Consider the following 24,242-nt stretch of genomic DNA (forward strand, 5'->3'; position numbering starts at 1 on the left):
GTGCCATTTCAGATCAACTTCTTTCATGGAGTAATATGCACTTAAGTTTCTTCCATGTCTTTTCATGGCTTGGTAGCTCATCACTATTTAGCCCTGAATAATATTCCATTGTCTGTGTGTACAATACCACAGTTTGTTTACTCATTCACTTACTGAAGGACATCTTGGTTGCTTCCAAGTTTTGTCGAACATAAATAAAGTTGCTAGAAACATTCGTATGCAGGTTTTTTGCAATGTAAGTTTTCAGCTTATTCAGGTATATTTAGTTTTGTAAGTAATTGCCAAATTGCCTGCCAAAGTAGCTGAACCATTTTGTACTTCTACCAGCAACAACTAAGAGCTTCTGTTGTTCCACAACCTCACCAGTGTTTGTTGTTGTCTGTGTTCTGGATTTTGGCCATGCTGTGGGTGTGGTGGTATCCTATTGTTGTTTTAATTTGCATTTCCCTGATGATGTGATGTGGTACATCTTTCCGTGTTCTTATTAGCACTCTGTACATCTTCTGTGGTGAGATATACTTTCTCAACTTATTAAGCCAATTTGGTTTGGGTTTTCTGGAATTTTCACTCCACTGAATCTTAGCTGCTGCTTTCTGCATTGTGGGGTTCTGAAGGTTCCTGGACTGGCTGTAGGATCTACATGATGCAATGAACTAAAGCCCAGAAAACAAAGGCTGGGGCTGCTCTTCCACACTCATCACTCAAACTGAAGCATCTAAGAACTGATGCATGTGCTATGTGGGCTTTTAAATATAACACAGAGTTGCCTGGGCCTCTATTCTTTCAAGTCTGGAAGAATAATATTCAGCATTTAGAACTTCTGTGTGAATTGGCAGGTGGGCAGAGTACACACCGATGAGCCAAACAGAAGCAGCCTACAAAAAATTACAAAGCTCTGGGCCTGAGTGCTCACTAGTGCAGCCCATAATGACCTGCGGGAGGTACACAAACATTGAGCTGCCCTCAGAGAGTGGGGAGGGAAAGAGGCAATTGGGCCACCTTTGGGCCGATATAAGAATCATGACACCAGTAGGACAGGTGTGGGTACATGTGCACTAATTTGCTCAGAACCCCAGAGCTTTGCTAAAATCTCATCATCTGCCTACAGAAATCATTCTCATCCTCTCTACCTTTCCGTACTATAAATGGTTCTATTCACAGCCCTTGAACTCATTTTAAATGTCTCATTTCTCACTTCTTTGTTCATATAATTTCTTTGACCAAAAATGCACATTTTTACAGCACTACTCTCTGGTTTCTAAACACTTCAAATCTTCTAAGATGCATTTTTCCTTCTTTCTTTTGACCCAATAGTGTGTTGGTAGCACCTAAAGACTTCCTCTACCACCCCCCCAAAAGAGGCCCCAAACTGTAGTATTTGCTGATTTCCATGGTCTAAATACACCCCACCATGGCCAGTTTCAAGCTGCCGACTTAAGTGCATTCAGAGTTGGTAAAAGATGTAAGGTATTTATCATTATGTAGATTTTCCACTGTGAAGATACAATAGATACAAATAACCCTGAGAGCATGGATGAGTGAAATATAATAAAGCAATTAGAAATTGCTGGGGATTGAGTATTAGTTTTGCTTTCAATATAATGGATTTAATTATGAGCTCATATAATTTATTTTTTGTGATGTCTGTATTTTAAAACCAGCTGTCAAAATTCTTAGAAACTTAAGAGTTGGGTCTTGTAACCTGGTACAAGCTAGCCACAGCACACCAGTGTCCCTTCTCTAATGCCACTTATCTGCTAGAAGAAGATACTGAAAATCACCAGATAAACAAAACATTAAATGATAAATAAAGCAATGAATAATATAAAATAAATGCCTAATAAAATGTCTGATGATAATAAATATTACAAAGAAAACAAAGCAGGTTTAAGGCCATATTAAGCATCAGGAAAATGGGATTTTATTCCAGGTAGCTGAAAAAGAAAGTCTCCTCAGGGGAGTGGCTATCCCTCACATAAAGAAGTAAGGGAGCAACAAATGAGAAAGTCTAGAAAAGCGCATTCTGGGTAGAGAGAAGAGCATGTGCAAAGGCCCTGAGGAAGAGGCAAGAGTTATATACTCAGGGAACAGCAAGAAGGCCAATGTGGTTAGAGTGAAGGGCACAAGGGAAGGATGCTAGCAGAGCAATTGAAGAGACCATGAAGGTCCAAGTCACATACAGCAGGAGTCCCCAATCTATGCTGAGTTGTATAATTATTTCATTATATATTACAATGTAATAATAATAGGACTAAAGTGCACGATACATGTAATGCATGTGAATCATCCTCAAACCATCCCACCACCCTGGTTCTTGGAAAAATTGTCTTCCATGAAAACTATGCCTGGTGCCAAAAAGGCTGGGGACTGCTTGGCCTTGTACGCTATGATGAGGATACGTCCTTTCAATGCTAATAAGCTAAGAAGTTATCAGAAGGTTTGTTTAGGGAGCGGCACAGTTTAATGTATGTTTTAAAATATTACTCCCAGCTGCTGTGTGCAGAATAGGCCACAGAAGCACAGTGTGTCAGAGTTGAAGTAGGAAGACCAGAGAAGAAGCTCTTGCTGAGTTCACACAAGAGTTGATGGGGGCCTGGACTGATATGGCAACAGATGGAGTAAAGTCCCTGGGACCCAGATATATCGTTGAAAACAGAGACATGCTAATAAATTAGGTTTAAAGTGGAGGGTGATAGGAAAGAGAAAAATCAAGACTGACCAATAGATGTTTGGTTTAGGCAACTTAGTAAATGTTGATGTCGTTTACTGTCATGATGAAGATGGAAAAGAAGCAATTTTGGGAGTAGAGGTGGGAGGAATTAAGTTTGAGTCACACACAATTTATGTCTGCCCTGGAGATGTTAAGTTGGCAGTTGGAGTCAGGAGAGAGGAGAACTGGAGATTTAAATGTGGGTTTTATCAGCATATATGTGGGACGTAAGGTGATAGGGCTGGATAAGAGTAAATAGAAATAAAGAAAAGAAGGTGTTAGGGTATTCCAATATTTAGGGGTCTGAAAAAAGAGGACCACCACTCAAGAAATTTTATAAGGAGTGATCAAGGAGATAGGAGAAAAACAAGCAAAGAATTCAAAGGAGGAAAAGCATATCTAGAAGAGGAGTGTTCAACTGTGTCAAATGCTAAACAGAAGTTGAATAAGACGAGGACTGAGAATAGACCATGGGTTGCAAGATGGCAGAGCAGTTTCCATGGAGAGGTGAAGGCGAAGGGCTGATGGGTGTGAGCTGAGGAGAGAACAGGAAGCTGAGGATGTGAAAGTAATACATTTCTACAGCTCTTCAGGGACTGTTGCTGCATGGAGAACAGAGAAATGGTGTGGGAAGAAGAGGTATATGTGGTCTAGGGAAGGTCTTTGCTTTGGTCTATTTTTTAAGATGCTTAAAGTTATAAAATGATAAGTGATATGATAGGGATCACCTAGGAGAGAGAGAGAAACTGATATCGGAGGAGAAAGAGGGATATTTTCAGGAACAAAGTTCTTAAATAGGCAAGAGAACACCAGATCCAGTCCACAAGAGGAAAGAGCAGTTCATGCACTGTAACAGGAGGGAGGGTAGAGTACAGCAGTGTAGATGTATGTGGGCTGATGGATTCGCTAGCAGACAGATGAGACAACTCTCTTGGAATTTTTGTTTTCTCAAGGAAACAAGAGGAGAGATTAACTGTGAAATAAGAGGCAAAATCTGAGGATGCCTTATATGGTAAAATAGAGTTTTGTGGTAGAATGGAGGGACCCTTCAACCCTGGCTCTGAGGTTTTCTTTCCTCAGTTTTTCCACTGGTCATTACCATGGAAAGGACACTGTATCTTGGAAAATTTCCAAGAATAGAGCATCAGTTTGTGACTCTACACCTAAGTCATCTGGCATCTGGAAAATTCTCAAAATTATTTTATCACAGTTCTGTCTTCTCTGTGACTGAGATTCAAGATCCTGAAATTGCAACCTTTTTAACAGGCATTACATATACATAGCAGGATGCATACCTACTACGTGTCTGAGACTTTGTGAAAAATGAAGAGGACATGGCCCCTCTCCCTATCGTACTCCAAGTCTAGTTGGAGGAGGGAATGGGAAAAGGTCACAAATGATTATTGCAATATGTAATAGGAAAGAGAGTATAACAGATGGTTAAAATGTAGTCAATTCTTCCACAAGAATAGCTAAAATTAAAAACCAATGATACCAAGAGGAAAAAGAGCCATAGACAAGATGTAAACAAATGTGTGTGGTTGTGTTCCAATAAAAGTTTATAAAAATGGGCTGCAGGCCCAATTTGATTCTTGAGCCATAGTTTGACAACCTCTGTGCTACAGCAGGATTGTCTATTGGGAATACAATGTGGGCCACAAATATAATTTTAACTTTTCTAGTAGCCACACTAAAAAAGTAAAAAGACATCAATGAAGTTAATTTTTATATTTGACCCAACATTCCCCAGAAACTATTATTTCAACATTATTATAATGTTTGGCCTTGACAACTTTTAACTTGCATTTGAAAGAAAAATGAGTCTTTAGCCATTTTATAAATAATACCCCTCTGTCTTCATATTTTATGCACATTTCAATTTTAGCAGTTAATTCTTACTGGGAAAGCTCTATTGGTTTTATTCAATATATTTCTATCTCGAGATTATCTGAGAAACTTTGGAGATATGATCTTCTGTCCACATTGTTCCAAAATATCATAGTTTGTGGTAATAAAACTCTGTTGAAGGGAACACAAAGTCATTAAGCATGTTAAGCCCCTGCAGTGAAGTGAGCAGTGGTGGGCAGTTAGGTGGCCGTCTCTGATCTTGGCATAATGTTGCCATTTCTCAGGGTCTCATCGGAACGTGGCTCATACAAAGGAGGCTGCATTTTGCTGTTTTGGTGCATGAAAGTAAATTCTTAACTTGAACAGATTGTTTATTCTCTTTTTTATAAAAATAAAGTCTTGGCACCTGTCTTTCTATTGAATTGCTGTCAGGGAAGGCTTTGTTCAAGGTCAATATAACAAGCCTCTCCACCAGGTACTATGGCCAACTTTAATACATACGGAGGATTTATGTCCGATTCCAGCCACTGAAGATTGAACTGATAAATCGTATTTGGCAGATGCATTAGCATTTCTGTCTGTGCAGATTTCAATGCCCTATTAACTATTCTGAAGAATCATTTACTCAGTGGGGAAAAATACCAAGTTGAGTTAGAGATTGCTCCCTACCTGCCAGGAGTTAGCTACTCTCCCAACAAAAGGGGTCCCAGGCAGGATCATCGCAAGAGATTTGGAAATAATAGTGACAGAGACAAAGTGTAGTTTAAAGTGATGGGGAAGTCAGAGGTCCTCCAGCTTTCCCGTGAGCCAGGAGGCACTGAGTGAAGACTCACATCAGTTTTTATTGGTACAGCAAGTAGTTGTCCTTGGTCATAGAATTATGTGTACAGATTATTTGTTTAGGTTTCGAGGCTCCCCAAAGGTTTCAAGGGACCCTTACCTAATTCTATCTATGTGAGCAAACAGTTACAAAATTTTTCTAAGATAAACTTCTTAAGCTCTAAGTTAAGAATAGACCTGGCTGAGTACACAAGTTAAAGATAAAATTGTTAATTAAGCAGTAACACATAAAACAGGAACACTGAGCCTGCACATTTCTCTAATCTATTTCTCTATGTAAAGAGACGTGATCAGGAGTGAAACAGGAATAGCCTTGAAGTTTATGATAGTACCAGCTGCAAGTTGTCTGCTGGGCTGACATCCCTTGATCAGATCTCTTAACCCTGGGCCCCATGCCGAGCTCTGCCTTCCACAAGCTCCTGGCGCTGGCTTAGGCCTTGAGATCAGTGCTGCTTTGCAGTTGCCCCTGATCGGTGGAATGCCCCCCTTAATGCTAAGCAGCTTCTGGTTTGTGAACTAATATGCACACAGGTTCCTCCAAGGCAAAGCCCTGCAAAACTCCTGAAACTCTCCATGTCTCTTAACCCTTTTCCCCAACACCTACCCACCACAGGCAGTATCATAAGAATTTCTATGGGGAAATTGACCAGGGTGACAGATGGCTTTGACTCCAAATGAATACGAATGTACAAACATGAAGATTTCAAAGAGCAGCATTAGGAGCAGAGAGAGAGAGAGGAAAAAAAAACATGCTTTGATGTGAGGTACTTCTGTGAAGGCCCCTGTGAGTAATTTTCTTGGAACAGAGTGAATAATTTTCTGCACTTCTGTAGAACAGACACTGTGTGCTGTCATCCAGGATGCCTCCCCGCAGGACCTGGAGTGCAGGCCTCTTTTTCAAGAGTTGCTTTCTCTTCAGGTGAAAAATGCTACAAAAAGGAAACCACAATGTTGATAAATAATAATTCAGAAGATGACACAGAGCAAAGTGAAAAGGAGAGCAGAAGCATCAATCCCTGCCCCCCTAAAAAAGCCAATTTCACAATTTTAATAGAAATACGGAGCTATTTTAAGTCCAGAGATGAAATTGATCACGCTTGGTTTGCTGACTTTAAATGAGCTTTATGAATATTGTATGATGAGGCTAATGTAGAATTCTAGCAACTGAGTTGTACAGGAGAAATAGAGGCAGCTACTCCAGGAGTAATGTTATGGCCAATAAATATATGTATCTTTAAAAAAAAATAGTGAACTTTCTCCTCAATAATTTCAAATGATCATCCATTACACTAAGAAACAACTAACATACTCCCTGAATTGGCACCTTTGGGAAGGCAGATCAGTTCTTGTGGTCACCAGGCTGACCTCGGTGTGGGTGGCTCTGTGCCCTCTTCAATGACCCTTTCACCCCATAAGGTGCTCCGTTTACTGTTTTTATCTGTTCCAAGCCTCCCAGCACATTGCTATGCACAACACAGAATTATTAATACTGTGGGTATTTTCCAGAGGAATTATAAGAAATGCACATCTGATTCATAATGGTAGTACATTTATTGAGGCCTGTTTTTTTTCTACCCACACTTACAGTCTTAACTCAAAATTTCTACTGATGACACCGATCCTGAGCATGAACACTGTTCATGTCGTTCCGGATTCTAAATGATGGAAGGAGATTTTCCAGTTTGCAGATTGGAATAGTTACTCTCTGCCATAAAATGTACCCACTCTGAGGATGCTTCCAGGAGCAGCCCCAGCTCCTGGCTTTGCACAATGAGAAGAGGCAGCTAGGGAAGCAGATATTTGTTACAGTCTTCTTACTAAATGTAGAAACTTAGAAACGTTTACTCCTCCTTTAACTTTAATCCAAGAGAGCACAGCACAGGAAGTATGTTTTCTTCTAGTACTTTGGATTCTTTTGCTTGCTACCACAGGGCATTCAGAGTCATGCACTGCTGAGCCCCACCTCATAGAGGCAGCCCAACAGTACGAGGAGTAAGACATGAATACATTTTATTCCTGTACAAGACAATTTAATGAAGCATTTTTATGAGCAAAGGAAGACTGACTTAAAAGTGTATATATTATATAATTCTACTTATATGATGTTCCAGAAAAGGCAAAATTAATCTATGGCAAAAAAAATGAGAACAGTGGTGGCCTCTGGGGTGTGGACATGACTGAGGAAGGGCATGATGGCACTTTCTGTTTTCTATCTTGGTAGATGTTTGGGTTACACAGGGCTATGTATTTTTCAAACTCATCACATGATATACTTTATATGTGTTCATTTAATTGCATGCAAATTTTACCTCAATAGTAAACTACAGCTGGTAGTCAACTTCCAATGGCTTGATTTATGACTTTTTAGCTTTACAATGGTGCAAAATCAATACACATTCAGTAGAAACTGCACCTCACATATCCATACAACCAATCTCATAGTGCAGTATTGAATGAATGACATGATATGTTCAATAGTTTGTTATAAAATAGGCCTCATATTAGATGATTTTGCCCAACTGTAACTAATATAAGTGTTCTGAGCTCATTTTACAGTAAGCTTGGCTAAGTTACAATGTTTGGTAGGTTAGCTGTTTTACATGCATTTTCAACTTAAGATATTTTCAGTTTATACTGGATTACTTGTGATGTAATCCCTTGGTAAATTGAAGATCAACTCCACAAATATTGAACTCTGGATAAGGATATGTAACTGCATTACTTAGGGAGAAAGGTACTAAAGTCTGCAATTCACTTTGAAATGCAGAAAAAATAAGTTGGATTGATAGAAGGATAGAAGATTGTTGCATGCAATGCGAGACATGGAATGAAGCAAATAGAGTAAAGTGTTAATGGTGGAAACTAGGTGGGATATGTGGGGGTCACTGTACAATTCTTTTAACTCTTCTGTATGCTAGAAAGCTTTAATAATAAATGGGGGGAGGAATAGAACAGCTTTCTATATGAGTAGGAATTTTGGAATATTCCTTGAAAACGTAAAAAGCATTTTGAGTGGTTGAAACTGAAATAGAGAGCATTCACCACTGAGGAAATAACGGAAGCAGGGGCCTAAGAAAGTGCGAGGATGCTCAAGGAACTAGAAACATGTCCATGTGTGGCACAGCAAGGGGAGAGGGCAAGGGTGAGAGTAGCTGGGATCACAGCATGACCAGCTTAAACAGCAAACATTTATTTCTTGCTAACGCTCTGCAGTCTGCTGGGGAGCTTTCACTCAGACTGTGGGGCAGGTTCTGTTTTCTCCTCGTCTCTCATTCTGGGCCAGTAGCTCCCTGGAGCTTGCTCCTCTCGTGGTGCAGGGTGACGGCCAACAGGGCCACCCAACCCCATAGTCACTTAGAGCTGGTTGGACAGGGCGTGTGTTAACTCTGCTCATGCCCCTCTGACCGAAGCTGGTCCTGGGAGCAGCAAGAGATGTGCTGTGTTCACAGGACAGCGTGGCAACGGGGGAAGGCGGAGAAGAATTGAGTGGATACGGTACCCGCACGGTTCATGATAAGTGGAAGCCCTTACTGCTTTGTTGTTGCAATAGAAGGGGACCCTTCTCTCCAGCCCCTGCTACCCCTGCGTCAGGTCCTCGCTGCTTTTGCCTGCAAGGCTGCCAGAGCCTTCCGGCAGGTCTCTGTGTGTCAATGTCCCCCACCTCCGCCCCTGCCCAGCCATCCGGTATTCTGCCACCAGGACAGTTCTCTCAAACCACCGCCTAGGCGCCTTCATGCTTCCCAGGCTTCCCCGTAACCCTTATTATTAACCCAATTAATAAAATTAGCTCCTCAATTCCAAGCCTGTCGCAATCCCCCTGTCTAGCCTGGCCTTCCCCAGCAGGACCCCCTCTGGCTGCCTCCCCCTGCCTAGTGCTCAGGCCTCGTGCTCTTGCACTTGCTCCCCTGCCTGCAAGGTCCTTCCCACTCTTTTCTGAAGGGGGACGATCCCCACTAGCCTTCAGACCTGCACCGGGACAGCCTCGCTGAGGGCTCCCGGGACTCCGGCGCGGCGGCCACCGCCCGGGCACAGCTGCCAGCCTGCTGACGCGGCGATCTGACCGCTGCCCTCACTCGCCTTTCTCCCCGGCTGAAAACGGCTCCAAGGTCTTGGCCTCTTGGAGTCAGCCTGACTGGGAGGAACCCAGCCGACACTTGTCACACAGATGAATACATCATGACAGAGGTGACGAGGGCTCTCCGTCTATCCGCAGGCTCTCCAAGCTTCCCATACTCTGTGGCAGTTGTGCTGGACACTGGCTGAGCTCCGGAAGGCAGGACAGTGGGCAGAATGCGGCAGCTGTCCTTGTCAAAGCACCTAGGAAGCCCCCACTGACACATGTCAGACTTCACATGAGTAAGAAGTATGCCCTTTTTGCACTGCCACTGGGATTTGGGGTCATTTCTCTCTGCAGCTCAGCCTGGCATTAACTAGCTTGACCACCATGTGTTTGAGAGATGTTGCTCCATTTCCCGTGGCTTCTGACTGAGTGTGGCTCAGCATCTACAGGGCATCCTTATCAACACCATCCTTCACTCGAAGGGCCCAGAGCTCCTTGGCGAAGTGGCTGATGCCAGGGCTGGGTCAGGGAAGTGCGAGATGAGCCTGGAGCGTCGTGTGGTGCCAGAAAACAAGAAAGTACTCAAAGAATGGTGGGGCTGTGTTGAAAGGACACAGCAGTCAACTTGAAGGGGTTCCCACTTGCCAAATCTGGGACAATGAGAACATCAGCATTAATAATAATAGTGGGGGATTATAGTTTATTAAATAAAATATGAATCCATAGCAACAGTAAGAAATAAAAAGGAAGGAAGGAAAGAAAAAAAGGAAAGTGAGAGGGAAGAAGGAAGGTGTCTCCCTTACAGCAGAATGCTAATGAATAAGTAGAGAAGGAACAGCAGAGTCGGAAAAATCACATTTTGTGACCATGGTAGTAATAACCAATTTGAGCAAGAATCATCACTATATGAAAGTCTGGAGAGGGACGGGATATGGTCTCAAAGCACCCACCTCCGTTCACATGATTTCTTAATGACAAAGAGGAGTGGTAACTTTACACTGCGGAACCCGCAGACCCTCCCCGAACGGGGTGAGCGAAGCCAACGCCACCCAAATGCCGAGCGCCCGCTGCTGTGCTGGACCCAGGACGCAGCGCCCGCGGGGGGTGCTCCTGCCCTCTGAGGAGGCCCCAGGCGAGCCCCGATGGGGGCCTTCCGCCACTCTCAGACTCTTCGTGAGTGTCGATGTCACAACAGACAAACAAAGGCAGAGGAACCGTTCCAGACTAAAGGAGACTGAAGAGGCATGACAGCGGATCAGGGCAAGGCTGTCTTAAAGGACATTATCAGGACTGTTGTTGAAATTTTCATGTGCACTGTATATTAGACAATTGTTGACAATTAGACAATTGTATGCGATTAATCTTAAATTTTCTAATTGGAGCATTAGACTCTCCTTGTACTTAGAGAATACATTCTGAAATGTTTAAGAGAAAGGAAAAGATGAGTGCAGCTGAATTTCAAATGGTTCAGGGAAAGATTAATATAATAGAGATTAAGTAAATGTGGCAAATAACAATTGGTGAATATGGATGAAGGGTATATGAAAGTTCTTTGTCTTACAACTCTTCTGTAAGGTTGTAATTATTTCAAAATAAAAGAAATGCTTTCAGCTGTGAATGACAATGAGCCTGACTCCTTGTGGCTTACGCAATAATGACGTTTAACTAACTAACAGAGGAATTAAGAGGGAGCAGGTCAGGGCTGGTGCAAAGAGCCTCAACAGCTGAAACCCCAGATTTCCTTCATCTTTTCAACTAAATGCTCCACCTTTCTCCATGTTGCAACTTTGTGCTCCTGCTGCCTCATGGTCACAGAATGGCTGTTACAGCTCCAGCCATCATAACCAAGTTCTGGCTCCAGGAATAAGATCCAGGAAGCTATGTCAAGTGGGCTTTTCTTGATGTGTCTCTTCTTAGGAGGAGTCAACAGACTTCTCCTTATGTCTCATTAGCCGGGAGCAGACAGCAGGGCAGCCCCTGCTGACAAGGCAGGCAGCAAACTGTTCCAAGTATCAGGCAAAAGGTAACAGAATAGGCAGGCCTGGCTTAAACCAACCATCAACCGTGAGTCATCGCCCGAGACTGGGCACTTTGCTTCCCCAAGCAAAATCAGGATTTTCTTAGCAAGCAAAGGAATTTCTCATGGACAGGAAATGGGCAGTGTGTTTCATAATTAATGTTTACTGGTCCAGATAAAGGAGAGAGGGATAAAAATAACTACCGAGCACCCGCTGGCGACCCCGTGCTGAGCATGGGGCTGTGGAGACGCAGGTGCCGCCATCCCAGAGCTCGCGGTCCGTGTCCTGGGAGCAACCCCAGCCCCCGGAGCAGCTCTCCACCCGGACAGCCACCCCTGCAGGGCGCAAGCAGGACAGGCTGCCAGGAAAAGACGACCTCACCGAGTTGATTTGAGTTTTTCCAAAAGCAAACAAATAAAAGCGGTACTTTTACTAAGCTTTCTGTGGCATTGAAACTGTCTCCCAGTTCCCCATTTTTGTCTCAGAGTTCTTCAAGTGTCCATTCATTTATTAGCTCACTCGAAGACAGCTGTTGTGTTTCTCTTCTCCAGGCACTTGGGATACAGTCGGGAACAAAACAGACCCTGCCCCTCCCTCCCTGACCACTAGTCAGACAGCCTGCATGTGACTGACTGTATGGAGAAAGGTCCGCCAGGCGCAAGGAGAGAAAGCCCGACGGCGTTGTGAGAGCTCCTGACCGGGACACCAGGCCTGATCTAGGAGTGAGGGGAGACTTCCCTGAGGCACTTGTTTGAGTGGAAATCTGAAAGATGAGAAGGACTTAACCAGATGAACAGAAGAGGAAGCTGCAACTGCAAAGGCCCTGGGGCAGGAGGGAGCATGACACATTCGAGGAACGAATGGGGCTGGTCCACGTGATGGGTTATGGAAGAAGAGGGAAACACAAGGAAAGGGACACAAGATGGACTGGAGAGGTGGGCAAGAGGGACCCGGTGAGATCCTGGGGATGCCAAGCAGGGGAGGACATGAGCATATTTGCTTTCCTCAAATGGCACTCCAGCCACAGCAAGGGGCAGGGGGTGTGGTGGAGAAGTGAGTGAGGAGATGATGGTGCTTGGTGCAGGGTGGCGGGGGTGAAGCTGGGAGAGACGGGTGGAACCAAGCAAGCTATGTGGGGGCAGAGGTGGCAGGTGTGGCTGCTGATTGAGGCTGGGGCTGTAGGGGTGCCAGTGCGTGATCCCTTTCCTCACCCATCGTAAGGGTCATAGCTGACACTCCTATAACAAAAGACAGGTTAGCAAGAGAAAAGCGTAACGAATCTGCGTGGTGAGTTCTGTGTGTCAGGCGAGTCTTCAGAAACAAAGACCCAAAGACCCGCGGAGAACTGTCAGTTTCCATGCCTGAAGGAAGGGGCAGCCGTGTGGAGCTGTGAGTGCGCAGTGTCTGCTCTGACGGGACAGGCCGAGGAGAGCCCGGAAGGCCTGTCTGCTCGGGTTCTTCTTGGCCTCGCTGCAGTGTCCCTTCCTCCTGGGGAGGGGCAGGACCCTCTGGAATGAGGGGCTTCAAAGGAGAAGGGAGAGCATGACCTTTCTAGGTTTCATGGCTTGCTTTGGGGGCAAGGGGTTCTAGTTTCTCCAAGCTGACTTGGGGGGAAGGAGTTCTGGTTCCTGTGACTTGCTCTGGGGGAGGAGGCGGGTGGGAGGCAGGAGGGCGGGAGGACGGAAGATGGACTTTGCTTCTGAGGCTCTCCCAGTGTCCTTCAGCTCCAAGTGCTCAGCAGGCCAAGGCACCGCACTTTGGGGTATTGTGTTCTGAGTCCGGACAAGGGTAAGGGCAGCGTAAAGACAGCCTCTGGCTTGCATAACAGACGGGGGCTGGACCGTCCATGGTGCTGGGAACACGGAGGGAAAACGGGCCAGGAGGGGTGGGAAGCCTTGAGTTTGGGTTTGGACACATTGAGTTTAAAGTGCCTTTGAGACAGTAGGCGGTTGGAAGTAACCATCCCAGAGCTGAGAGGTCAGGTTGAAGTGTGAATGCAGGAACCAGCACCCTCCAGACGGCAGGTGTGCCCTTGGCCATGAACTAAACCACCAAGGAAAGCAAAGAGAGAAGTTGGTCAAGAGGCACCGGGGGGGGGGGGGCTTCCTGAAAACTCTAAATGCCCAAGAAGGGACAAGGAGCCTGAGAACAATCCTGAGAGAGGACAAGAGTGGAGCCACCTCGGAGGGAGGGTGTCATCCAAGGCAGACCTGCCCCGGCAGCCGCCCCTCACTCTGCAGACGGAAGCTGGAGACACAGAGGGACTTGTTCAGTGCCCAGCTCACCCCACTTTGTCCTGGGCGAACTGAAACCGTAATCCCAGCTCTCATTTTCTACATTTTCTGCTTTTGTATGAGGCACGAAAACCAGTGCAAAGGGGCTCTCAGGGCTTCCCGTGGCTGCTCTAACGCAGGCCACAAGCCTGGCGGCCTAGCACAGCACAGGTAGTCTCTGACAGTGCTGCGGTCAGAAGTCCAAAGCCAGTCTCACCGGACCGCAGCTGAGCCGTCAGCAGAGGCCCTAGAGACGAACCCACTCTTCGCCTCTCTCTGGTGGTTGGTAGCATTCCTAGGCTGCGGCCATGTCACTCCAGTCTCTGCCTCTGTGGTCACATCACCTTCTCTTCTGCAGCCAAATGGCCTCTGCCTCACTCTTCATTTAAGGGGCACTTGTGATTACATTGGGCCCCCACGGACAATCTGGAGTAATCTCCCCATCTCAGGTCTTTGACCTAATGTCATCCACAAAGTCCCTTTTCCCTCGGTCCCATTCACAGGTTCTGGGGTTAGGACCTGGATACCTTTGAGGGGCATTATCCACCTTTTCACAGGCACTCTGGGCCGTGCACACAACCTGAGATCTGAGAGTCTTGGAGGGGCACCAGCAGCGTGAGCAGAGAAACATCTGGTCTACACTCAGCATCGATCCCCGCAGGCAGAGACCCAAAACCACACACGCGACCATAGTAAGCTTGTTGTGTCCATCAGCTCATTTCTCTCAATGACACTTGAGGTCAGTCCCTTATTGCCACTGTCTTGCAGAGGAGAAACCAAGGCGCCTCAGAGCCTGGTCCCTCTTCCTGCACCATACCTGCCAAGGAAAGCCCATTCACACCTGCACACGGTGGAATCAGAGCCCTTTCCAGAGCTGCCTCTGCCTGGAGTCTGGCCTCCCCTCAGGGTCCAGCTCGGAGACCAAGGAGCAGCCAGATTCTAGCTCAGGGGACAGAGCCCTCTTGCATTTCTGCAGTTCACCCGCAGTCCATCCACAGCCGATGGTCTGTCATTGTATCACCTTTAGGTTGTCGGAGAGGCTCCACTTTGGGGGAACATGCCCAGCCAGGGAAAGCAAACACTGCTCCACTCCCCCCACCACGCTTCTGCCATGTGACCCTGTGGACACATCTGCCCTCTGCAAGCCCTGTTGCTCCATGTGGCTTAGCCCTGCTTAGTGACCCCTCCCCAGACAAGTGGGGTGGCTGAAGGCCTATGTATAGTGTTGAGGGGAAGCAAAGGCACCCAGAAATGGTGAGAGCACCTTGCTAAAGCGATGCTCCCACGCGGCGCTGGTTAGCCCCACACTGAGAAGATACTCCAAGAAGCGGCAGGAAAACAGGACCCGGACTGTAGAAAGGACAGATCAGCGGCTGGGACTTCATGTACTCCTCTCTCTGCTGACTGCCATGCTGCAGACCCTGCCCCTCTCAGGCCTCACCCCCACCCCAAGTTAGAACTCACGGGCGCTGCTGAGCTACGGCAGAGTTCAGGGAGTACTAGTTAGGGTAGGTCAGCAGCAAGTCACAACAAAATCCAATGCACATCAAGGGATCAGCAAACTCTGCCCACCCCGCTGGGGCCAAATCCAGCCTACCACCTGTTTTTATAAATACAGTTTTACTGGAACACAGCCACGCCCATTCATTTACTGGTTGTCGATGGTTGCTTTCAAGCTACAATGGCAATGGAGATCTTACGGCCCCACAAGGCCTAAAATATTTTCTCTCTGGCCCTTTACAGAAAAAGGTTGCCCACCCCCGGCCTAAACAATGACAACACTTCATTATCTCTCATAACAAGGAGTCCAGAGGAAGGCGGCTCCAGGGTCACACAGAGGCTCCCAAATGTCATTGAGGCCCCAGTCTCCTGTTCCCTCCCTCAAAGGGTGGCTTCTCATTCTTGGGCTGGTTGCTTCATGGTCACAAACTGGCTGCCACAGCTCCAGGTTTGACTTCCTTTTACAACCGCAGTTAAGGCAGGAAGGAGGCTAGGTCTCCTCCTCACCTCTTTTCATTTCCGGGTCAAAATCCTTCCAGGGCCACTAGCAGGGGCCATTAGCAGGGGCCCTTGCCTGGCAATGTTAAGACCAGGGGTCAGCAAATGTTTTCTGTAAAGGGCCAGAAAGTAGATATTTTAGTCTTGGCAGGCCATGTGTGGTCTCTGCAGAGTACTGTGTGTGTGTGTGTGTGCGTGTGTGTCTTTTACAAGTCTTCAAAAACGTCTGCTCCATTCTTAGCTCACAAGCCGCAGGCAACTGATGCCTGGTCTGGCACTGCCCACGCGCCCACCTCTGTGCGATCTCCGCGGCAGGGGAGTGGGCTTACCCCTCGACGTCAAAGGTGCTCGGCTTAGACCAACCACCCCAAACTGGTGTTCCAGGGACACCTGCCAGAAGTACGCGGGCAGCGGTGGCTGCTGTCAATCAGAAAGACGGTTGGGGGAGGACAGCGGCAGCAGAGGCGACGAACGGTGGCGGGAGCGGCGCCGAGAGGCCGTGCGGGACGCGGGCCAGGAAGTGGGGACAGCAGAGAAGGTGGAAGATAGCACCATGCCAATTCGTCGAGCTGTGAATTCTACCCGGGGAACTCCTCTCAAAAGCAAGCTTGCTGAAGGGGAAGAAGAAAAGCCAGAACCAGACATAAGTTCAGAGGAATCTGTCTCCACTGTAGAAGAACAAGAGAATGAAACCCCACCTGCTACATCTAGTGAGACAGAGCAGCCAAAGGGAGAACCTGAGAATGAGGAGAAGGAAGAAAGCAAGCCTTCTGAGGAAACCAAAAAGGATGAGAAAGATCAGTCTAAAGAAAAGGAGAAGAAAGTGAAAAAAACAATACCTTCCTGGGCTACCCTTTCTGCCAGCCAGCTAGCCAGAGCCCAGAAACAAACACCGATGGCTTCTTCCCCACGTCCCAAGATGGATGCAATCCTAACTGAGGCCATTAAGGCATGCTTCCAAAAGAGTGGTGCATCGGTGGTTGCCATTCGAAAATATATCATCCATAAGTATCCTTCTCTGGAGCTGGAGAGAAGGGGCTATCTCCTTAAACAAGCACTGAAAAGAGAATTAAACAGAGGAGTCATCAAACAGGTAAAAGGAAAAGGTGCTTCTGGAAGTTTTGTTGTGGTTCAGAAATCAAGAAAAACACCTCAGAAATCCAGAAACAGAAAGAAGAGAAGCTCTGCAGTGGATCCAGAACCACAAGTAAAATCGGAGGATGTACTCCCACTGGCCTTTACTCGCCTTTGTGAACCTAAAGAAGCTTCCTACAGTCTTATCAGGAAATATGTGTCTCAGTATTATCCTAAGCTTAGAGTGGACATCAGGCCTCAGCTGTTGAAGAATGCTCTGCAGAGAGCAGTAGAGAGAGGCCAGTTAGAACAGATAACTGGCAAAGGTGCTTCGGGGACATTCCAGCTGAAGAAATCAGGGGAGAAACCCCTGCTTGGTGGAAGCCTGATGGAATATGCAATCTTGTCTGCCATTGATGCCATGAATGAGCCGAAGACCTGCTCTACCACTGCTCTGAAGAAGTATGTGCTGGAGAACCACCCAGGGACCAATTCTAACTATCAAATGCATTTGTTGAAGAAAACCCTGCAGAAATGCGAAAAGAACGGGTGGATGGAACAGATCTCTGGGAAAGGGTTCAGTGGCACCTTCCAGCTCTGTTTTCCCTATTACCCCAGCCCAGGAGTTCTGTTTCCGAAGAAAGAGCCAGATGATTCTAAAGATGAAGATGAAGATGAAGATGAGTCATCAGAAGAAGACTCTGAGGATGAAGAGCCACCACCTAAGAGAAGGTTGCAGAAGAAAACCCCAGCCAAGTCCCCAGGGAAGGCTGCATCTGTGAAGAAGAGAGGATCCAAGCCTGCACCTAAAGTCTCAGCTGCCCAGCGGGGGAAAGCGAGGCCCCTGCCCAAGAAAGCCCCTCCTAAGGCCAAAACTCCAGCCAAGAAAGCCAGACCCTCACCCTCAGTCATCAAGAAACCTGGTGGTGGCTCTTCAAAGAAGCCTGTAGCCAATGTGAGAAAGGAAGTGAAATTGCCTGGCAAAGGCAAATCCACCATGAAGAAGACTTTCAAAGCAAAAAAGTAAATTTTATAGGAAAAAAGGGTATCGTGACAAAATTAAAAATCTTATTTTCTAAGGTCAAAAAAAAAAAAAAAAGAAAGAAAGACGGTTGGAACTCCATTCTCCAACAGGGAGAAGAAATTGGCTGTGGCTGTCCCCCGTCCGAGGAGAACAGAACCCACGCGTGGGTGGGAGGGCAACCGCGGGCGCCGCGGGCCGGGCTCACAGCGCCGTCTTGCGCCTTGAAGGCGGATGGAGGCCGGACGCGCGTGCTGGAAGCAGGCAGCGTCTCCGCCAAAAACCGCAGAAGGAGACAGTGCGAGTGCCCGCAGGGTCCCCAGCCCTGCCCCACGCACCACAGCCTGGCGCTCCCAGGGCGCCCAGAGAGCAGCGCGTGCAGCGGTGCAGGGCAGGGTGCCGGGGAGCGGGCGCAGCACAGCAGGGGAAGGTGAAGACGATCCCTAAGGTCCTGCTAGACCACGGGTGGGAGTTTGTACTTTCTACTAACAGCAATGGGAAGCCATTGAAGGGCTTTTAGCAGGTGACTTGGTTTGATTTGCTTTTTCTCACCAGTTAGCATTACTGTCACTGTCATGGTGACTGGGGTGTTATTGATGCCAACGTTACCAGTGCTGAAACCCCTACCAGAACTAGCCTCCCTTTCACAGGTTAGAACAGCGCAGCCATACGTCTCCTGTCCCTCCGCATCGTCCCCAAGGTCTGCTCTGAGGAGGAGCTAATGTCTCATTCAAGCCCCCACCACACCCAACAAAAGTGACCTCCGGGGCAGCCGCCCCAACACCCCCAGACTCAATGCCACCCCAACTCCGGTATGCTGGGGACTCTCCTGCCATAGGAACACCTCGAAACCCCCATGTTCCTCCGGCGCCACTTGATAGGGACCAGAATGCCCCGCAGGCAGTGGGGACTGCTGGGCTCAGGTGTAGAGAACATTCTTGCCGAAAGAGTGGCAAGTGGTTGGCTTCCCTACGAGACCCCAGAGTCCTCCCCAGCCCTCACCGCCCCTCCGTTTGCTACCCTTGCGGCCCCTGCCCACCTACCACGTGCCGGCTCAGGTTTGCCCTGGAAGGCAGGTGAGGCTGGTGGCGACCCAGGCGCGCCCCGCGGCTTCCTTTGCGGCTTAAGCAAAGCCGAGCATTTATACCTGGGTGAAAAGCGGGCTATTCCGTCAGCCGACTTGATTGTTCTGTACACGTATCCCAGGGCAACGGTTTGACGGATAATTTTACTAAGTTGACTTTCTTTTTAAGATGATAGGGCTAACAGAAAGAAAAAAGCAATGGCATTTTTAAAAATGGCATTTTAGCATAATTGTCCAAATGCTACAACGTCCTCCCTGTGTAGGTGTGATCAAAATGTCCCCTCCTCCATTCAGACAGAGCAGCAGCGCTTACCTAACCGGGTGGACGCTGAGCCGGGGTCTCACAGGCACAGCCGGAGACAGAGATGGCTGCTGAAGCGCCTGGTTAGCTGCGAGGGTCGTGCGACTGCGTGGCGGGCGGTAGCCAATACCGCTCCCACTGGATTCCACAACTGATGGTGGTGACCTCCCCTGGGGGTCTAGTTTGCCCCCAGACAGGGGCAGCTGGGGAATGCTGGTGGGGTGGGTTCAACAGTTTGGAGAATGCCTGGTGGAAGGAGTGCTTTTCCTAATGCACACCCAGGTGCCACGGGAGCCCGTTGTCACCCTAGACATCCGGTGCCACGGCACGCACCCCTCCACTCTGCCTCACCAAGAGCCATGGCTCCCCAAACACACGAGTTCAAATCCCAGTGTCCCAGGCTCAGGGATGAGCTCAATCTAGCAGACGCACAGGCTCCTCCCGTGTGAGGTTTCAGCAGGTGAGTGACTGTTGCGAAGCTCAGACTGCTACAACGGAGCACGACAAGCTGGGTGTCAGCAGCAGATATTTATTTCTCACAGTTCTGGAGGCTGGAAAGCCAAGATTGGGGTGCCAGTATGGTCAGGTTCTGGTAAGGGCCCACTTCTGTGTTGCAGATTTCCAGCTTCTCACTGTGTCCTCACATGGTGGAAAGGCAGCGTGCAAGTTCCCTGGCCCCTTCTTACAGGGGCACCAGTCCCGTTCATGAGGGCCCCGTTGTCTTGATCTAACTATCTCCCAAAGGCCCCACCTCCAAATACCATCACATTGGGATTAGGGCTTGAACATGTGCCTTTGGGGGGGACACAAACATTCAGTCCATCATAGTAAGAGACTGTCCTCAGAATGTATGTGTCCAGGGCATGGTCCCCGCAGTGAAGAGCTACATGGGAAAGCAAATCAGTGTCAGGTTTCCTAATGAACACAGGGTCACCCATGGGGGAGTGAATCAGGTGATCTTAGCTATTCGCATTGAACCTCCCACCCCAGTGGTCTACCTGCCAAGGACCAGAACACCATGGGATTTCACACTCACCTCTCAACAATGATGGGTGAATTTTGGAAATTTACTTTCTCTGGTGGCTTTGCCAAAGTTCGTCTTCCTTACACTGGCTTTCTCTTTTCTTTCTTTCAAATGTTTTTACTACGAAATGGTTCATGTAGGTTTTTTTAAAAGTGCAGAGGAAGATATGAATACCTCTACACCAGTCTCTTTGCTTAAGAAACATCACAGACACAGCGTGCACTCAGACGTCGGTCTCCAAGCTCGTCCCTTCCCAATGCACTGGGCTTGGCATTCGTTCTTTCTTCCCACGTGTTTATAATCTTACTACACATGGCTGTACCCCCAAATAATATCAAGGGCTATTTTGCCTGCTGCTAGACATGTTAAAATCATCATATCAATTATACCCCTGTGCTATTTAATTCTTCAATGCAATGTTGTTTTGGGAACTATCCATGTTGGTACGTAAGTTCTGGTCCATTCAGTTTTCTCTCCTGGGAAATATTCCATTGTTGGAATAGTCCATAGCCCATCTATATGTACTCCTAATTGACAGACATTTAGGGTTGTTGCCATTTTTCCCAATGAATGGCAAGCAATGCTGCAGTGAACATTCCTGAACACAATGAACATGTGTGAGATTGTCTCTGGAGTACACACCGAGGAATGGAATTCCCAGGTCTTAAGGAAAGTGCACCCCAGCCCTAGTGGATACTGCCAACTGTTCTGCAGTCTGGTTTTACCGATTTGCCTTCCCACCAGCAGTATTTGGGAGTCCCCTTCTTCCACATCTTGCCAACCCTCGCCTATCTGATAAATGGGAAGTGGTAACTCATTACTATTTTAATTTCTATTTCCCTTATTAGAGCCCCAAGATCTTGACACCCATTTAATGTATGCTCTGGCTACTCTTCTGAGAATTACCTTGGTATTAAGATCATAAATTTTCCTTGCCACCTACGCTGACTGAGTCAGGATGCTCATTAACCTGTGGGTGAAAGCTACCTGACACCTGTGAGGGTGCGGGGCTCTGCCTGTCGGGCTGAGACACTTCATCTTAAGGTCACTCCTTGAAAGCTCTGAGCCCAACCAGACTTGCTGGCTCTTCCAAGCTCTGACAGTGCCCTTTGTCCACCCTACCACCACCACAGCCTAGATCAATTGCCCAGCATTATTATGGTTCCCTTCATCTCCTTGGCAGAGCCCAAAGCCCACAGGCAGAGGCCCCAGGGCTGTACTGATGTGCTCAGAACAGAGGGTAAAATTAATGCCGATCCAAATGGAGAAACCAGCATTCCTGCTCAGTTGTTGCTAAGTCAACATAAATCACTCCAGAGGGCAATTTGTCAGTGACCTCAAAGACTCAGTTATGAAGATGCTCACCATGGTGTTGTTTATAATGTCACCAAAAAGAAGAAACCACCTAAATGTCCAACATCACGGTTTGACTAAACAAGGAATGTTATATCCCTCCATGGCATATACTTTAAAGACACCCAAAATCATACTGCAAACAAATACACAATGTCAAGGAACATTGTTCAGGAGTCTTAACTTGAGGACCATGGACTCCCAAGGAGCTGCTTCTCAAAGGGACTTGGCATCACCTGACATGCTTATAAAATGCAGATTTCTGGGTCCCATTCAGACAGACTGAACATGAACTTCCTGCTGGAGGGCAGGAATCTTAACCAGTTCTCCAGATGATTCCTAACTAATCAAGGCCACAGGAACCCAAAAATAGGTAAGAAGCAAACTCTGGTGTGTTAAGAGAAAAAAAACAAGTTACATACAAATTCAATATATATAAAAATAATCCCATTTGTGTGTGTTTGTGTGTGTGTACTAATAGGTACGAAAAATCAGTTCTAGGTCAGTTTCTCAACCTCATCACCGCTGACATTCTGGACCAGATGATTCTTCAGGGTGGGGGCTGTCCTGCATGTGGCAGTGTGCTCAGCAGCGTCCCTGGGCTCTGCCCACCAGATGCCAGGAACACCCCCCCAGTGGTAACAATCAAAAATGTCTGCAGACATTGCCAAATATTCCCTAGGGAAACAAGACCCCTAGACTTGGATGCTCTAGACCTGCAGCCTCTAGACCTGCAGCCCCCAACACCTGGGCCATGGACCGGTACCAGCCTGTTAGGAACTGGTCCACACAGCAGGAGGTGAGTGAAGCTTTATTTGTATTTACAGCCGCTCCCCATTATTCGCATCACCGAATAAGCTCCGCCTCCTGTCAGATCAGCAGTGGCATTAGATTCTTAGAAGAGCATGAACCCTGCTGTAAACTGCGCATGTGAGGGATCTAGGTTGCGGCTCCTTATGAGAATCTAATGCCTGACGATCTGAGGTGGAGCTGAAGCAGTGATGCTAGTGCTGGGGAGCAGCTGCAAATACAGATTATCATTAGCAGAGAGGTCTGACTGCACAATGCATGTAATGAGCTTGAATCACCCCGAAACCATCCCTGGCCCTGTCCATGGAAAAATTGTCTTCCGTGAAACCAGTCTCTGGTACCCAAAAAGGTTGGGGACTGCTGCTCTAGGTGGAAGGTATTATAGATGATGTTTTCCTTTATTTCTAGTACATATGCCTTTTTTGCATTTTTTCTAAAATAAACATAAAGCATTTTAGTCATGTAAAAATAACTTGGTTTCCTAATGTCCCATTGCCTGTGCTGTTGATATGAAAAGATATTCACATTAGTATTTACAGTAAGTAAACTGATTTTATTATGATTTTAAAATAGGTATGGAAAAACATATAGAAAGTCCTCCCAAATACCAATATTCCTTAGGCACCTTTAAAATATTTAAAATGGGCCGGGCGCGGTGGCTCACGCCTGTAATCCTAGCACTCTGGGAGGCCGAGGCGGGTGGATCGCTCGAGGTCAGGAGTTCGAGACCAGCCTGAGCAAGAGTGAGACCCCGTCTCTACCAAAAATAGAAAGAAATGATTTGGACAGCTAAAAGTCTATATAGAAAAAATTAGCCGGGCATGGTGGCGCATGCCTGTAGTCCCAGCTACTCAGGAGGCTGAGGCAGGAGGATCGCTTAAGCCCAGGAGTTTGAGGTTGCTGTGAGCTAGGCTGATGCCACGGCACTCACTCTAGCCCAGGCAACACAGCGAGACTCTGTCTCAAAAAAAAAAAAAAATATTTAAAATGTTTATAACCTTTGGACTAGGATTCCTAATTTTAATTATATATCTTAAAGAAGCAATGCTAAATATAAGAAATGTTTTACAAATATAGTTGATTTTTGTAGAGTCACTTACAAAAGCAAAAAGTTATAAACACTCTAAAACTAATAATAGGAAACTAAGTTAATTATGGTACATTCACTTGATAGACTATAATACAGCATTAAAATGATGTTTATAAAGAGTTTATCACAATATAGGGGAAACGTTTATGCCAAATTGTTAAGTGAGTAAAAAGCTGGATACAAAATTGCATGTTTCATCATCACCAGCAGGTACAGTAATGACAATAAAAAGAACTCTATGCATCAACACAGTCAAAAAAAATATACCAAGGTCTTAAAAGGTAATTGTTAATTTAATAATGGCATCACAGGTGATTTTTTTCTCTACTTTTCTGAAATATCCAAGTTTTCTATAATAAATGTGTATGTATTTATAGTGGAAGAGTGAACAATAAAATTTATTTCTAAAAATACTTCAAAATGATCACAAAAACATGCCAAAATTTCAGGTGAGAAATACGTCTTCATATTGATCTATATAAATTTCCATCCATATGAGAAAAGTAACTTTGTTCGGAAATTGAGCCCATCAGAAACTATAATATAAGCTAACTGTGATTATACCCACAGTCACCAGCTCTGAGAAGGGTAAAATTTAAGAGTGATCACTAGGCTGATGGTCAGGGAAACGTATGGACTCACACAACACATTATAAACAGCAAATGATTTTTATGCAAAACAAACTATATAAATCTTTTTACAAACCTAGAATCACACTCTTCTAAAACAGAGTGGCT

General features: G+C 46.5%; 1 protein-coding gene across 1 annotated transcript; it reads left to right on the forward strand.

Annotated features, from left to right (window-relative positions):
* Positions 1 to 16,183: 16,183 nt before the first annotated feature.
* LOC123622067 (heterochromatin protein 1-binding protein 3-like) lies at positions 16,184 to 17,900 on the forward strand. Its single transcript, XM_045528131.1, has one exon. It carries the CDS (start codon positions 16,301 to 16,303, stop codon positions 17,846 to 17,848), a length of 1,548 nt encoding a protein of 515 aa, XP_045384087.1. The 5' UTR covers positions 16,184 to 16,300; the 3' UTR covers positions 17,849 to 17,900.
* The last annotated feature ends 6,342 nt before the right edge of the window (positions 17,901 to 24,242 follow it).

The sequence above is a fragment of the Lemur catta genome, chromosome 17, assembly GCF_020740605.2.
Source record: "Lemur catta isolate mLemCat1 chromosome 17, mLemCat1.pri, whole genome shotgun sequence".
NCBI classification, from domain to species: Eukaryota; Metazoa; Chordata; class Mammalia; order Primates; family Lemuridae; genus Lemur; species Lemur catta.

What these genes read in the sequence shown, in the direction of transcription:
- LOC123622067 (XM_045528131.1), top strand. Translation starts at nt 16,301, where the DNA reads ATGCCAATTCGTCGAGCTGTGAATTCTACCCGGGGAACTCCTCTCAAA.